At 41.4% G+C, this 18,528-nt stretch overlaps 1 protein-coding gene across 1 annotated transcript in view; it reads right to left on the bottom strand.

The window, feature by feature from the left end:
- The window catches only part of EML3 (EMAP like 3), a 194,096-nt gene that overhangs the window by 98,920 nt on the left and 76,648 nt on the right, over positions 1–18,528 (bottom strand). The window contains exon 5 of the mRNA XM_044270888.1: positions 12,815–12,915. Coding sequence (XP_044126823.1) covers positions 12,815–12,915 — 101 coding nt within the window. The remainder of the gene's footprint in view (positions 1–12,814; positions 12,916–18,528) is intronic.

Here is an 18,528-nt window from a genome sequence, read left to right as displayed (position 1 = left end):
TTGGGTACAGAATCTTTTATATCTAGGTGGCATCAACGCTCCCAAACGCTTACGAAGGGCTTTTGGCAGGTCACACTGGCAGAGACCTCTATAAAAATTTTGCATAGAACGTACATGGTGCCGTCCAGGCTACATCATATGTACCCAGAGGTTTCCCCGAAATGTCTCAGAGGGTGTGACATGGACAGCACGATGCTACACATATGGTGGAACTGTACAGTGATCAGGTGTTTCTGGGATCAGATCTGTTCCTTAATCGCAACGACCCTGGGCTGTAATTATCCCGCTACACTCTCACACTGTTTACTAGGCGACAATCCTTCATGGCTATCGTTCCCCAGATTTAAGTTATCACAATTTATTTTACTAGCAGCGAGAATTCATGTAGCCTTCAAATGGCGCTCATCTTCACTCAGCCTTCAGGCTGTCATAGATAGGGTTAATAAAAGACTTATGTGAACGATTGACAGCAATAAGAACTGACTCGCTAGTCAATTTTGAGAAAGTATGGGAACATTGGTTGTCATCAACAAATTCTGTGGACCTTAGATACACCTTCACATGATAATTTGATAAATGTGTACTATGCAGGCCTATTTACTACTCATTTACTGGATTGATCTCAGTTGTACTTGTTATTCTTTTTCTTTTTGGCAATAACTAATGGCATTGTCTATATTTCCAATATTGACACAAAATGTAATAATGCATTGAAGTATCTCTATTACTATGATCTCAAATAAATGATCTTTGAAACCAAAACTGAGACAGGAGAAGTTTGCTCATGTGGAGTGGGCCAAAACACCTGTCGACAGAAGCAGAAGTCTCATTGAGAGTTACAGAAATCACTTGATTGCAGTGACTGCCTCAAAAGAATCAACACAATATTAAGAGTACCATCATTTTTGTCCAGGCCAGTTTCATTAGTTTGTTTTATAAACTATTCTGTTGAATCACAATTCAAAAGCAATGTTTGATTTTCATTAGTTGATTTTCAGCAAATTTTTATTTATGTGGGTTTTTCTTTTTCTAGGGCTTGGCTACACGACGACATTTGGGAGATATAATAACCATGCATAAATATATCAGGTGTCAGTACAGAGATCTCTTCCATTTTATCCCCGTGACTGTGAAGAGGAGACACCCTCTGTGTCTGGAGGAAAGAAGGTTTCTACACAAACATAGGAGAGAATTCTTTACAGTAAGAGCAGTGAGACTATGGAACTCTCTGCCTGAGGCCTCTTGCACACAAACGTATTTTCTTTCCGTGGCCGTTCAGGTTTTTTGCGAACCGTATGCGGAACCATTTACTTGAATGGGTCCGCAAAAAAAAAAAAAAATGGAGTTACTCCGTGTCCATTCCGTTTCCGTATGTCCGTTCCGCCCAAAAATAGAACATGTCCTATTATTGTTCACATCACAGACAAGGATAGTACTGTTCTATTAGGGCCCAGCTGTTCTGTTCTACAAAATACGGAATGCACACGGATGTCATCCGTATTTTTTGCGGATCCGTTTTTTGTCAGACCGCAAAATACATATGGTCGTGTGCAAGAGGCCTGGGGAGGTGGTGATGGTGAATTCACTAAAAGAGTTCAAGAGGGGCCTGGATGTATTTCTGGAGTGTAATAATATTACAGGCTATAGCTACTAGAGAGGGGTCGTTGATCCAGGGAGTTATTCTGATTGCCTGATTGGAGTCGGAAAGGAATTTTTTTCCCCTAAAATGAGGAAAACGGGCTTCTACTTCACAGGGGTTTCTTTTACTTCCTCTGGATCAACTTTCAGGATACCAGGCTCAACTGGATGGACAGATGTCTTTTTTCAGCCATACAAACTATGGGGGTCATTTATCAAACTGGTGTAAAGTAAAAGTGGCTTGCCCTTTCATTTTCCAAAGGAGCTGTCCAAAATGAAAGGTGGAATCTCATTGGTTGCTAAGGCAACTAAGCCAGTTCTACTTTATGCCAGTTTGAAAAATGACCCCTACGTTACGATTTGTTGCGCAACATTTTTTGTAATGATAGTCAATGGTGTTGCACTGCGATATGTGACCTGCTGCGACTGCAACACAGTAGTCGCACAAAAATCCACCCAAGTTCTAAAATTCTGTTTTAACTTTCTCATTATGAAGTATTGAATGCGTATTTACTGATATTTTGAACATTTTTTAGCACAAGGCCGCAAAATAACAAAATGTGAAAAAAGTGAAAGGGTCGGAAGACTTTCCAAATGCATTGTACTGTATATATGATGCAGTGATCATGAAGTAAAAAATAATTTGGTCGGTGGATGTAGCTGGCTTTCATGTACAGTATTAGCTGCCAGCTTCCAGCACTGCAGTAGAGGTGAGAAGATTAGATTGACATACGATTTACCTTTTGTGAATTACCAAAGCCTAAGGGCTATCATGCTGATTTGTGATTTTAATAGCTATTTGACTCTGGTTCTAACATGAATCAAATATCTGATAATATTTTAACACTAGGGCGAATAAAACATTATTTAATGAGGTATGCAGAGGATGTGGACAAGGCAAGAAAAATTACCCACAGTGTAACTATACAGCCTTGTAGGGTGGTAATTCAGTAGCCAAGGGCGTATCCCTTGTTATTGATGGCGGGATCTCAGGCTGACTATCTAAGCTTTAACGCTGGGTTCAGACCTGAGCGTTCTGAAAGGAGCGCTCTGTATGCGCGATTGTACCGGCATTTGCAATCGCGCATACAGAGACAAGTGAACGCCCATTGTCGCGGGTTCCCGAAAGTCTATGTACAGGAATGCGCGACGAGACGCCCCAAAGAAGCTCATGTACTTCTTGGGGCGTCGGGCGTTTTACAGCGCGATCGTACGCGCTGTAAAACGCCCAGGTGAGAACGATTCCCATAGGGAACCATTGGTTTCTCCTTGTTGAGGGTTTTACAGCGCGTAGGAACCTGTCCTATTCTTGTCCGCAGAAAACGGTTCGCGGACCCATTCAAGTCAATGGGACTGCTAAAAAACGCGGAGGCACACAAGATTGTCATCGCGTCCGTTTTATTCCTATCATTTGCATGGCAAACCTGACTTTTTTTTTTACGTTCCTTTATGTCTGGTGGTCCTCCAAAAATAAAGGAAGACACATGGAAACAAAAACGGAAACGGATCACGGAACAACGGAACCCCATTTTGCGGAATGGAACACAACAACGGTCGTGTGCATGAGGCCTTAGGCTACCTGCACACAGGAGTGGGTAGAATTGAAGAAATTCCACACAAATTTCGGTACGTTTCCGCACCCAATCCGCATGTGTTTAGACGTAGATATCACCCTTCCTTTGAATCAATTGAAATCTGCATAGAAAAATCGCACAAATAATTGATTTCAAAATTTGCACAGCATGTTAATTTCTACACAAAACAAATAAAAGTGCACATGAGATTTGACTAATCTAATACACTGTGCTAGTATTGTATTATGCTGTGTTTTTTGCACATGAGGATCCACAGAGAAAAAATTATTGTAATCCGCAACATGTGCAGGTAGCCTTAAAACATGACATGGCTTGCATCTCCTGCTGTAAGGCTACCTGCACACATTGCAGACTACCAGTTTTTTTCCCCACACTGATTTTTATGCGGAAAAAAACACAGAATAATACAGTACCAGCAAAGTGAATGAGATTAGAAAAATCACATGTATAATTAGCTTTTTTCTTCTGTGCAGAAATGTACCTACCGTCTGGATTTTGAAATCCACAGTGTCAATTCTTTGGCATGGAGCACCATATGGTTTTTGTAGGGCAGATTTTGCTAGAATGGTCTTTGTGTTGCATTTCAGGAGACTCTGAGGTACCCCCACAGTGAAAACACCACCAAAAATAATTTATAAATAGAAGAACTCGAGATGAGCGAATTTCTTAAAAATTTGATTCGGCTGCTTTGCCAATTTTTTTATAAAAATTCACTTTGTGACGATTTTTTTTTTAACGAAGCACATTTTTTTTGTAAGTAGCAGGTGCAATGACAGGGAGCTGCGATAGCGCAGCCCTGGCCATTGTACCCCTCAGATGCCGCGTTCATACACGATCGCGGCATCTGAGTTTAAAAACAGTGTAAAATTAACAATAAAAAAACGATTACATCAAACTTACCGCCTCCATTTGCTCGCTACAGGCTGGCCGCCTCAATCTTGCTTGAAGATCTCGGCCGGAATCTGATGCGGCTCGAGTTTACGTTATCACGCCGGCTGGCATAGTGACATATGACGTCATCACACCGGCCGGCGTGATGATCTAATCTCGAGCCGCACAGGATTTCGGCCGAGATCTTCAAGCAAGATGGGGGCTGGCGGCCCGTCGCGAGCTAATGGAGGCGGTAAGTTTTCTGTCTTTTTATACTATTTCAGGATAAATCGATTCGCTGACATGAAGCACGAGGAAATTCGGCTTCTAGCCGAATCAAATGTATCTGTAAGGAAATTATGTCTGTATCCACACACACATTTATATACATGTATTAATTCAGCCTTATATGCTTGTATTAAGATATGCAGAGTTCTTCTTTAAAGGAAATATTTTATAACACCAAGCCTAGTAACACAAGCTGGCAGGAAGTGGCTGTCTGAAGCTCAAAACCGCATGGCTAGAAAGAGATATGCATGCTTTGCAAAAGAATGCCACATTTATGAAGAAGGTACCTGGAGAGAAAACTGCTGAATGCATGACATCATAACTGCAGAAACATATATACTCATATATACCTTTGTACGCATATATCTAACATGTGCATTAGAGATATATTTTACACTTGCTATAATACTGGTTATATAAGCATCTTGTATATTGACGTTCACCTTTTGTGAAGGACGTTTTATCAGATAAATGTTGGTACAAAATAAACAAAGATAATTCCGCGAAATATTTGAACAAAGCGAAGGTCGACAAACATGGTGGTTAGATATCTAAATTCTAAGAATTATAAATGCGTCACATATGTACCTTGTTTCTGAGAAATTATCATGACTTTTTTACTTTGGCTGTATAAAGGGAAAATTTATCAATTCGCTACCTGATTGGACTAGACATGGGGGAGGTATACGCTAATTTTGTGGTTTGAAGCTATAAATTGTCTACGATGTCAAAATAAAGGGGCAGCCATTTTAAACCTATCAATGTGTATTGGTCTTCAGTGGTTGTCCGGCCGGTGATTCACACACAGACAAACCAGGGGCCCTTTCAATTGGTAGCAGAGGATGGTTCACTGACTATCCAGGTGAGTAATAATTTCTGCCACTATTTATGTTGGTTGGAATGTTTCTCTCCTGGATACGGTGAATATCTGATGTATACTGGATGGCAGGTTAGTTGATGGCAGGTTAGTTTAGTGTTCATATGACTGTGGGACAGACACGAGGCAGCACTCAGTGTTCTGCGTATCCTGATAGGAGCGGCGTCTCCTATAGGCACAGTGGTTGGCAGGGGATGTTGTTCCAGGAACATACATCATATTGATGGCAGGGAATTTTCCGAATGTAGAATTAGTCTCTTCGGACGTTGGCAGGGATTTTACAAGTGGGAATTAGTCTCACTTGACGGTTTATTGAGTTACAGGAAGGATAACTCTGGATTTATGTGAAACAAGGAAACAAGGTACCAGGAATATATGTAAAGGAATACATATGATACAAAGGAAACAGTGAGGGAAACGCATACATCTCAATGCAGATGTTGGTTTCTAACTCACTAGGATTGTCTGTGGAGTGAATTGTTTAAAGAACATAACTGTACAGTTATAACTTGGAAGGTGACATTGATTACTGCAGTGTATTAAGTCCATAAATGGTGTTGCCCATATTAGATATTTTACACGTGTGATAAGAATATTGTACTGGTGGAAGATCTGATTGTGCTGGCTTAATTGATCCTCAACAATACTAACACAATTACTTGCTGCTATTTCTACGCTGCTATTTCCACCTCACTGTTTGCTGCTAAAATATATATATAGAGTTCATTGTCAATTGCATTAAACATTATGGGTAACAGCGTGGGAAAGGATCTGGATGGTGAGCCAGAGACCAGACCCACACCGTTACATTTTGTATCAGGCTTACACACAATGCTTAATACAAAACAAGAGCCGAAAGAGGATTTTTATAGTTTCTGTAAGAGACTGTTGGATCTCTACAGTAGTACAGGGATGAATGCACCTGAATTGTTCAAGACTACATGTATGAATAATGGGGACCCTAAGACAACGCAGCTAATAAAATTAGTGAATAACGAATGGCTTACTCAATCGGTGACAGAATTTATGGAGGACATAGCAAAACGCTCAGCCTCTGGTGTTTTCAATCAAAAGGGAGGAGTATTCCCATTGTTAATGCAGCAGGACATACAACAAGAGTCTATATTGTCAGGTGGGGAAAGTAATTACATGATGATGTCAGGTTTCTCCCGGGGAAGGGATAATAGAAGGGGTCCGAGAAGTAGGGGCCAAGCAAATTACCCGGGAAGAGTAGAAAGAAATCAGAAACAGGGCTGTTTCATTTGTGGGAGTCTAGGTCACTGGAGGCGGGAATGTCCAAAGGTGAGAGATGAAGAAAGGAGAGGATACAGAGGGAGAGGCGCCTCAGACTACCGAGGGGGACCCAGACAACAGGAAAGACAGCAAGATATGACAAGAAGACAGGGAGATCTTATTAACATACACTGGCCAGCACAGGATGGGGGGAGTAGACAACCCAATCTGCAATCAGATTTACGGAGGTGGTCTGAGCATGAACACCCGTCCCCACGGGGGAACAATCACTATTAGGGGTGCCCAGAACGAGTCCCGTCCTTCATTATGCATTTTGTTCCAACTGATTGGCAAGTTTTACCACAAGTAATACTGCAGATTGATGGTATTACAGTTAATTTATTGCTTGACACCGGAGCAACGACTTCAAGCGTAAACAAAATAGACTTCATTAATGACAAATGCACCGAAGGAAGTTCTATGGGTATCAATGGGACGACAGTGATACATAAGGTGACAGCACCGCTCCCGGTTTGTACTCTTACGGGAGAACTAGTGACGCACATGTCTTTTGCAGTCCTGCTAGAATGCCCCGTTTGCCTATTAGGAAGGGATCTAATGGCAGCATTACAGATTTCATTAGTCTTTGATAAAAAGGGAAGACTGACAGCGACCTCAATGAAATGTGACCTGACAAACCCAAAGAGACGTGACATGAATGGGTTCTTTTCAAGCATACCAATGTCCCTGGAAAATCATCCAATCTGGGCTAAATGTAAAGACTCAGTAGGAACGATTAACTGTGAGCCCTACCGGCCCTGTTTGAAGGAGGGGGTTATGCCAACCTTTCAGAAACAATACCCATTGAGTGAGGAAAAGTTAGAGGGTATAAGGCCGCAAATTGAAAAATACTTGCAGATGGGAATTCTTAGGAAAATTGTCAGTCCCTGGAATACACCGATAAATCCCGTAAAAAAAAATAATGGCACATGGAGATTGGTACAGGATCTAAGGAAGGTAAACAAGGCAATTATCCCACTTCCCCCCTTGGTGGCAGACCTTACAGCTGTGTTTGGGGCCATTCCTGCGGGATCCAGATACTACACTGTAGTTGACCTCAGTAATGCGTTCTTTTCCATACCAGTGGCTTGGGATGCACAAAGTCTTTTTGCTTTTCAGTGGGCTGATGATGGTCAGGTGACTTGGACCCGTCTCCCACAAGGTTTTGGGGATAGTCCAGCAGCCTTTTCTATTGTATTAAAGGCTACATTGGAAGATTGGGAACCAAAGAGGGGATCCACCTTAATACAGTACACAGATGACCTTTTACTCTCCAATTCGGAGTTAGAAGCCTGCGAAATAGATTCACGGAGTTTATTAGACCACTTGGCAAGCAAAGGACACCTGGCCTCGAAGAAGAAAATCCAATATGCAAGTACCCAGGTAGAGTATCTGGGGTGCATAATAGAGGCAGGAGAGAGAAAGATCTCACCCGCTAGAGTCAAGGCAGTGACCTCCCTAAGCAGGCCAGGGGACAAAGCTACAATGCTGTCCTTTCTAGGGTCAATAGTGTATTGTAGGCAGTGGATTCCTGATTGCTCCCATTGGGATTCAATCCTAAGAAAAACTACACTCACAGAAGCACCAAAGGTAGTGGAGTGGACAGAGGACAGAGTAGAAGCCTTTGAGAGATTGATTCGGTCCCTGACCCAAGCCCCAGCCTTGGCCCTGGCAGATTATGGAAAGCCATTCCAATTATACTGTGTGGTATCGGGAGAAACCTATGCAGCGGTTTTGACACAGACACATGGGGGAAGAAACAGGCCAGTTTCATACCTATCGAGAAAATTACCTCCTGTAGTTCTTGGAATGCCTCACTGTCTCCAAGCATTAGCAGCCGCGGCCATGTCAGTAAAAGATGCTACTAAGATAGTCCATGGGAATGTAATGGAACTTTTCACCACTCATACAGTCTTGTCCCTCCTTCAAAACATGACCACACAACACATGACAGCTCAGAGACTGTCCGGATATGAGACCATATTACTCAGTACGGCAAACCTGGTGATAAAGACATGTCCAGACACCTCACCAGTGATAAGATTTTTGCATACACTTTTGAGACTTAAGTGTGAAGGTTCTGACGAACAAGTAGACCCAATACCTGAACACAGATGTGATGAAGTGATCTTGTCATGCACAACACCTAGGAAAGATTTAAAGGACACGCCACAGACTGACAGTATAGATGTTTTTGTGGATGGATCATGCACAAGACCAGATGACAGGACATATCAAACAGGTTACGCAGTGGTCATGCTCCCAAATCAAGTGATAGAAGCTGAACCAATTGTCACAACTTCGGCACAACAAGCTGAGCTGGTAGCGCTCACAAGAGCCTGTGAAATATTCGCAGGACATAAAGTAAATATCTATACTGACAGTAGCTATGCATTTGGAACAGTGCATGATTATGCATTAATATGGAAAAATAGGGGATATATCTCAGCAGATGGGAAGCAGATAGCGAATCAGAAATACATAGATCACTTGCTACGTGCAATTCAACTACCAGAAGCTATAAGTGTGATAAAAGTGAAAGGACACTCTACAAAAGGAGATTATCAAGCTATGGGAAACAATTTAGCAGACAGAGCAGCGAAAATGGCAGCCAAGAGAGACACGAGAAGGGAAAGTAAGTTATTATTCATGACAGATTTTGAAAGTGAAAACTGGGTGTCAGTAGTATATCAACTACAGAAGCAGTCTACCAGTGAGGATATCAAGTACTGGAAATCTCAGGGACTGCAGATGACAGGTACAGGTATGTGGACAAAAGATCGGATATTGGGGGTTCCCACTGCATCAGCACCGCTCCTAATATCCTATCTTCATGGTCCTGGACATTTGGGAAAACAATACATATCAGAACATTACAAGTCACTGTTCTGTACACACCAATTGCAGAGATTGATAGACGATCTGGTCGACTCATGCATGACTTGTGCACAGAATAATGTTCAAGGAAAAGCACACGGAAGACATGGGAATCTACCACCCCCTACAGGCCCTCTGCAAGATTTGCAGATAGATTACACACATATGCCAAAGCAACCCGGGAATATAAGATATCTCCTTGTAATAGTCTGTAGGTTCTCTGGATGGTGTGTAGCCATACCTACTTCAGGAGAAACAGCTGGTGTGACAGCTAGGGCATTGATAAATCAATGGATTTCACTGTATGGACTCCCTCGGGTAATTCATTCAGATCAGGGACCTGCTTTCCAGTCCAAACTAATACAAGAACTGACGAAAATTCTGGGTTTCCAGTGGAAACTAAATATAGTCTATCACCCACAAAGTGCAGGAGTCGTGGAAAGAATGAACCGAACCATTAAGGATAGGTTAAAAAAGGCCACTTCAGGAACATTGAAGGATTGGCTGAAATTTCTACCCGCCATTCTCTACCAAATAAGAACGACACCAAACAAACAGACAGGGTTCTCACCTTATGAAGTGTTATTCGGTAGACCCCCTAATACCCGTGAGGAACCAGATATTGACAGTAACATTTTTGCCTTGCAGGAGCAGTACGTGAAACATTTGGTAGGTATACTCTCGGAAAATCATGATAAGGTTGCTGTCACCTTTCCTCCTCTTTCCACAGACCCAACTCATCCATTCTTGCCCGGAGACAAAGTTCTGGTGAAACAACTGGCTGTCCGCCACAAGACTGGTCCAATATATCAAGGTCCATGTGAGGTTCTAAGAGTTGCTCGAACGGCTGTCCTTACTGACCAGAGTCCACAGTGGATACACGCCAGCCGGCTCAAGAAGACACCGGAAGGAGTCCAGAAGGAATTCCCCGGACAAGCATGAGTCTTTTAGACAAGATGCCTTCAAAGGAAATGACTTTGATCATACCCCCAAGCCTGCAAAATAGATATGAGCGATGGCTAAGAGGCTATCCTAAACCACTTTGTCCAGAGGATCCAAAGACTATGCAGGACTTGTATGAGGAAGAATTTATGTTCAGGGAGTATACCAATGAACTAGAGACAGAGGACTTAAAAGATCAAAACTTTCCTGAACCGTTTAGTAAGCAGATGATTCAGAGAATGAAAATGGTGTGTGGTATAAGGAATGATCATGTGGAATGGGATTCCATATGATCAAAGAGGGGACTGTAAGGAAATTATGTCTGTATCCACACACACATTTATATACATGTATTAATTCAGCCTTATATGCTTGTATTAAGATATGCAGAGTTCTTCTTTAAAGGAAATATTTTATAACACCAAGCCTAGTAACACAAGCTGGCAGGAAGTGGCTGTCTGAAGCTCAAAACCGCATGGCTAGAAAGAGATATGCATGCTTTGCAAAAGAATGCCACATTTATGAAGAAGGTACCTGGAGAGAAAACTGCTGAATGCATGACATCATAACTGCAGAAACATATATACTCATATATACCTTTGTACGCATATATCTAACATGTGCATTAGAGATATATTTTACACTTGCTATAATACTGGTTATATAAGCATCTTGTATATTGACGTTCACCTTTTGTGAAGGACGTTTTATCAGATAAATGTTGGTACAAAATAAACAAAGATAATTCCGCGAAATATTTGAACAAAGCGAAGGTCGACAAACATGGTGGTTAGATATCTAAATTCTAAGAATTATAAATGCGTCACATATGTACCTTGTTTCTGAGAAATTATCATGACTTTTTTACTTTGGCTGTATAAAGGGAAAATTTATCAATTCGCTACCTGATTGGACTAGACATGGGGGAGGTATACGCTAATTTTGTGGTTTGAAGCTATAAATTGTCTACGATGTCAAAATAAAGGGGCAGCCATTTTAAACCTATCAATGTGTATTGGTCTTCAGTGGTTGTCCGGCCGGTGATTCACACACAGACAAACCAGGGGCCCTTTCAGTATCCTGAAATTCGGATCGAATTCCACTTTGTGGGATTCAATTCGCTCATCTCTATTTATAACACCTGGCTGTGAAAATAAAAAATTACATTTATTTAACATGGAATTTGCCAAAATGGATTTTAAAGGGCTTCTGTCACCCCCAACCCTTAATTTTCAGTTTTTGACTTATTATATTTGTTAATGTAAGCAGATTCCATATATGCCCCTCTTACCTCGGGCAGTGCAGTAATTACAGTAAAAAACATACTTTTATTATATGTACATTTCTTCACTACCTGCAAGTTGGGCGGACTTGCTGGTAGCCACCGCATCCTCTGTTTGAAAAAAAGCCCCCTCCTCCACTTGATTGCCCCTGCCTGCAGCCTCAAATCCCGCGCCTGCGCTGTACCGGTCGTCATTCGACGCGGGCGCTCTGAGAGATGGACGGCCGCTCCTACCTCAGTGCGCCTGCGCCGATGACGTCAGCCCTACATCCGGAAGGGAAGACCTCTCTTCCGGGTGTAGGGCTGACGTAATGACTACCGGTACAGCGCAGGAGCGGGATTTGAGGCTGCAGGAAGGGCCAGCGAGAGGAGGAGAGCGCTCACTCTGTGTTAAGTTTTAGATGAAAATGTTTGTTCTGATGCTTTTTTTTATGATTTTTGTTTTTCACAAAGTTACATGAAGGTGGACATTGCTGTCCACAGTCTGTCAAGGCACCGGCAATTATCAGATTGTCTGCTTTCAGGAAGCATATAAGTTTTGGGGGTAATCCCTGTATTTTAAGGGTTGTTTTTTTTTTTTTTTTTTACATTTTCCAGCTTAAAGATTTTAGTTTTTCAAGTTGTGGTGGTATTATGAAAATATGAAGATATGTACATGCAAATTTAGGCCAAATTTTTCAGAGGTGTGGTCCATATAACTTGCTTGGATTACACTTTCACCCAGTAATAGTAACTTTTATGCAATTGTTATGAAAAATTAGATTTTGATGCAAACCTGCATGAAGATGTCTGTGCATATCACAATGTGCCAGTTGTCTACTTTCAGAAAATATATGGGTATGTGGGGTTAGCATGATTTTTTTATTTAGTAATTTAGGTTTTATTTGTACACGTCAAAATAGTTTTCATTACCAGAGATGAAAAATGTCACCCCTGGCAGCAAAGGGGTTGACCCAGTGGCCTGAAAGTTAACATGACGTGGCTGGAAGAACTCTGAAGAAAGCTTGGGGCCCAGAAAACAACAACGGTGAGCAGATAAGTATGATTTTTTCAACAAGTACAACAGACTGCTGTTGCAAGTTACAGAAGTTAAAAAGCTTGCTTTGGAGGCAGTGATACAATAAAGTAAAGTGATACATGCGAAACTCTTACCACTTAAAAGATTGGAAGAAGAGAGAACTTTCCTCTCCAGTCTCTTACTCTTCTCTTTTGCATCTCTGACCAGTTTATCAGAAGAACTATTCCTGCGTAACCTACGGAGGCAAACACATAGTTATAACTCTATGCACATATTAACAATGGTGTATGACTGAACTACAGTATATGCCATTCCCCATTTTAGTAATCTAGAAATAAGCAAGACCTGCAACATCTAGGAAGTCTGCAATATATATTACCTTTCGTAGCACTGTTTCATTAAGCAGAAACAATATGCTGCAAGGCTGTTTAGTTATCCTTCCAAATATTGCTATTGTATCTACAACCCTAATTCCAAAAAGGTTGGAACACTGTGTAAAATGTAAATAAAATGATAATAAAAACACAATGCAATGATTTGCAAATCTCATAGACCCATATTATATTCACAATAGATCACAGAACACACATCAGATGTTGAAAGTGAGACATTTTACCATTTCATGAAAAAAAATTATTTAGACTTTATGGCAGCAATGCATCTCAAAAAAGTTGATAGCATTGTGTACTATCCCCTCTGCTTTTAACAACAGTCTGTAAATCTTTGGGAAGTGAGAAGACCAATTGCTGGAGTTTTAGGAGAGAGATGTTGAACCATTCTTGCCTGATGTAGGATTCGAGCTTCTCAACAGTCCTGGGTCTTCTTTGCCGTATTTTCCATTTCATGATGCGCCAAATGTTTTCTATTGGTAAAAGGTCTGGACAGCAGGACCTTCTGTACACCTGTGATTTAGGTTCTTGCTGAAATATGTAAGGCCTTCCCTAACAGACCTAACAGAGATGTTGTCTGGATGGGAGTGTATGTTGCATTATATATTGTTCAGCATTGATAGTGTTTTTCAGATATGTAAGACAGTAAGCTGCCCACACCATGGGCCCTTATGCAACCCCATACCATCAGAGGTGCAGGCTTCTGAACTGTGCGCTGATAATAAACTGAATGCTTCCTTTCCTCTTTATTGCACAGGACACACCAACTGTGGTTTCCAAAAATAATTTTACATTTTGATTCATCTGACCACAGAAAAAAAATTCAATTTTTGCCTTAGTCCATTTTAAATGAGCTATGGCATTTCTGAATTGTGTTTATAAATTGCTTCTTTGCATGATACAGCTTTAACTTGCATTTGTAGATTGCACGTCGAACTGTGTTCACAGACAATGATTTCTGAAAGTCCATTAAGTGATTTCCAATAAGGCATCTTGCAGACGAACTTATTTTCATTCAGTGTCCGTTCATTTTTTTTGCAGACTGTATATGGAACCATTCATTTCAATGGGTCCACAAAAAAGACGGAAGGTACTCCATATGCATTCCGTTTTCCGTATTTCCGTTCCGCAAAACAAAAAAAAAAGAACATGTCCTATTCTTGTCCGCATTACGGACAAGGATAGTACTGTTCTATTAGAGGCCAGCTATTCAGTTCCGCAAAATACGAAATGCACTCAAGCAGCGCTGCATTAAAAAACAGGCATGAGTCTTATTGGAACTCACTGAATGGACTTTCAGAAATCATTGTCTGTGAACACAGTTCGCCGTGCAATCTACAAACACACGTTAAAGCTAGATCATGCACAATTCAGAAATGTCGCCATCTTCTCTGGGCCAAAGCGCATTTAAAATGGACTAAGGTAAAATGGAACATTTTTCTGAGGTAAGATAAATCAAAATTTAAACAATTCTGACATTGTTCTACAATGTTTACACGCAAAGATTGATGAACCTCTGTCCATCTTTGTTTCTGAGACTCAGACTCTCCAACATGCTTTTTTTATACTTAGTCATTGCAAACTGTTCGTCCAGTTGCATTTGTTAGTACCACTTATTGCCAACCTTTTGTTGCCCCTGTCCCAACTTTTTTGAAATTCATTGCTGCCATCAAGTTCTAAATGAGTTTCATTTTTTCATGTCTCACTTTCGACATCTGGTATGTGTTCTATTATGATTAAAATAAGAGTCTATAAGATTCCGTTACTGATAATACAACCAGCTGCATCCGTTATGAAAGGATCCGGTTGTATTATCTTTAACATAGCAATGACAGATCAGTCATGAACGCCATTGAAAGACAATAGGGGACGGATCAATTTTCTATTGTGTCAGAGAAAACATTGACTTGCACTGTGGGTAATGACGGATCCGTCTTGCTCCACATCCCATGACGGAAAGCAAACCGCAGCATGCTGCTGTTTGCTCTTCAGTATGAGAATGGAACGGAATGCATTTTGGAGCATTCCGTGCTGTTCCGTTACGTATTGTCCCCATTGACAATGAATGGGGACAAAAAAGAAGCGTTTTTTTCCGGTATTGAGACCCTATGACTGATCTCAATACCGGAAAATATTAACGTTAGTGAGAAAGTAGCCTTTTTACATATAATTACATTTCACACAGCATCTTGACTTTTTGGAATTGGGGTTGTGCAATAACCTCTCTTTTCTCTCAATTTTTATTTTTCTCCCTAGATAGGCAGGGCACCAAAATGAAGAAGAGAGACAGAAGTGGGCACAATTAACATTAACATGCAGCAGATCTGTTGTGGATATTTTAGCAACTAAAAATCTCTTCCATTTGAATGGGATTATTTCTTCAGTATACTTCACATACAGACGTGGACAAAATTGTTGGTACCCTTTGGTCAATGAAAGAAAAAGTCACAATGGTCACAGAAATAACTTTAATCTGACAAAAGTAATAATAAATTAAAATTCTATAAATGTTAACCAATGAAAGTCAGACATTGTTTTTCAACCATGCTTCAACAGAATTATGTAAAAAAATAAACTCATGAAACAGGCATGGACAAAAATGATGGTACCCCTAGAAAACACAGAACATAATGTGACCAAAGGGACATGTTAATTCAAGGTGTGTCCACTAATTAGCATCACAGGTGTCTACAACCTTGTAATCAGCCATTGGGCCTATATATATGGCTCCAGGTAATCACTGTGTTGTTTGGTGATATGGTGTGTACCACACTCGACATGGACCAGAGGAAGCAAAGGAAAGAGCTGTCTCAAGAGATCAGAAAGAAAATTATAGACAAGCATGTTAAAGGTAAAGGCTATAAGACCATCTCCAAGCAACTAGATGTTCCTGTGAGTACAGTTGCACATATTATTCATAAGTTTAAGATCCATGGGACTGTAGCCAACCTCCCTGGACGTGGCCGCAGGAGGAAAATTGATGACAAATCTAAGAGACGGATAATCCGAATGGTAACAAAAGAGCCTAGAAAGACTTCTAAAGAGATTCAAGGTGAACTTCATGCTCAAGGAACATCAGTGTCAGATCGCACCATCCGTCGTTGTTTGAGCCAAAGTGGACTACATGGGAGACGACCAAGGAGGACACCATTGTTGAAAACGAATCATAAAAAAGCAAGACTGGAATATGCCAAACTACATGTTGACAAGCCACAAAGCTTCTGGGAGAATGTCCTGTGGACAGATGAGACAAAAATCGAAGTTTTTGCCAAGGCACATCAGCTGTATGTTCACAGACGAAAAAATGAAGCATATCAAGAAAAGAACACTGTCCCTACTGTGAAACATGGAGGAGGCTCTGTTATGTTCTGGGGCTGCTTTGCTGCGTCTGGCACAGGGTGTCTTGAATCTGTGCAGGGTACAATGAAATCTCAAGACTATCAAGGAATTCTAGAGAGAAATGTACTAGCCAGTGTCAGAAAGCTTGGTCTCAGTCGCAGGTCATGGGTCTTGCAACAGGACAATGACCCAAAACACACCGCTAAAAACACCCAAGAATGGCTAAGAGGAAAAAATTGGACTATTCTAAAGTGGCCTTCTATGAGCCCTGACCTCAATCCTATTGAGCATCTTTGGAAGGAGCTGAAACATGCAGTCTGGAAAAGGCACCCTTCAAACCGGACACAACTGGAGCAGTTTGCTCATGAGGAGTGGGCCAAAATACCTGCTGAGAGGTGCAGATGTCTCATTGACAGTTACAGGAAGCGTTTGATTGCAGTGATTGCCTCAAAAGGTTGCGCAACAAAATATTAAGTTAGGGGTACCATCATTTTTGTCCATGCCTGTTTCATGAGTTTATTTTTTTACATAATTCTGTTGAAGCATGGTTGAAAAACAATGTCTGACTTTCATTGGTTAACATTTATAGAATTTTAATTTATTATTACTTTTGTCAGATTAAAGTTATTTCTGTGACCATTGTGACTTTTTCTTTCATTGACCAAAGGGTACCAACAATTTTGTCCACGTCTGTAAATAGGGCAGTCACAGAAATTTCTGCAACAAATCTGTTGGGTGTAAATATACCCTAAAAAGTATCCCAGAGTGTCAATGAGGGGCAGGAAAAAAGTTTATTGTTGTGAGCAGACTCCGCTATTCAGCAACATTGTGACTGGTTAATGGGAATTAACTCCGTTAACCACATGAAACTGCCAGCACTAACGTATAGTGTGACAGACACAAATTTCTAAATATCTACTTTTTATTGTCAAACCCTCCAGAACATGCTCAGAGGATTGCTTTCTAGTCTGCTTCTCCAAACACGAAACTGCATTTGTAATTATTTTTACCCTGCTCCCAAAATGATGATAGTTTTAAAAGCCCTTAGAGTAAACAGAACATATTTATTTTTAAAAAGGTAAAAAACAGCCCGGAGACTATAGGTAAACTGTTTGAAGGTTTTCTAAGAGATGCTATCTTGGAGTAGTTGAATGAAAACAAGCAAATAAAACCATATCAGCATGGCTTCTCCAAAGCATTTGACACTGTACCACATAAAAGGTTAGTATATAAAAGGAGAATGCTCGGACTGGGAGAAAACATCTGTATGTGGGTAAGTAACTGGCTCAGTGACAGAAAACAGAGGGTAGTTATTAATTGTACACTCAGATTGGGCCCTATTCTCTTCAACATATTCATTAAAGGGGTATTACCATCACAGACAATTCGCTCCCATTCAGTTCTATGGGGCAACGGAAATTGTCGAGCCAGTGCACGGCTATTTTCGGTGGCCCCATAGAAATAAATGGAGGGCGGCTGCGCATGCACAGTACGCCCTCCGTCACTCTCCCCGCTCCGTTCTTGACAGACAATGAGGGCATATCAATTTTTACAGATGATACTAAACTGTGTAAAGTAATTAACATGGTAGAGGACAGTAGACTGCTAAAGATGGATCTGAATGAGGGGGCATGGCCTAACCATCATGGAGTGAAGACGTGTGGAAGAGAGCTCTCCCGCAATCCTGAGTCTCCCACATTCTATTTTGTGCACCGCACTGTTTCACCTGCTATCGGAGGGTCCCCTGAGGTTTCTCCCTTGTTTTGTTCCGGAGATAGTGAGAGGAGCCGACACCGACCGGTGGAAGGGGGCACGTGGAGCGGCCATTATCTGGAGGCAGGAAGAGCGAACGGCTGGAGGGGTGACTGGCTGTAGCAGACGACTTACCGGAGCGGTGGTGGTGAGACAGGCGGGTGAACGTCAGCTGAGGGATCCACTGGTTGAGACCGCAGTAGGTAGGAGACGGAGGGTAGAGCGGCAGCAGTTTGTAAACGCCGACGGCCATCTTTAGAACGCAGGCACAAGGCGGCATTCGCGCCCTCCAGAAGCAAAGGGGTGATAGAAGAAGAACTCACTCCCTGCTCACCTATAGGCAACCAGCCTTCGCTTAATCAGTGACT

The sequence above is a fragment of the Bufo gargarizans genome, chromosome 10, assembly GCF_014858855.1.
Source record: "Bufo gargarizans isolate SCDJY-AF-19 chromosome 10, ASM1485885v1, whole genome shotgun sequence".
NCBI classification, from domain to species: domain Eukaryota; kingdom Metazoa; phylum Chordata; class Amphibia; order Anura; family Bufonidae; genus Bufo; species Bufo gargarizans.
Note: the sequence above shows the minus strand (reverse complement) of the source record. Positions and strands in the feature narration are given on the sequence as shown.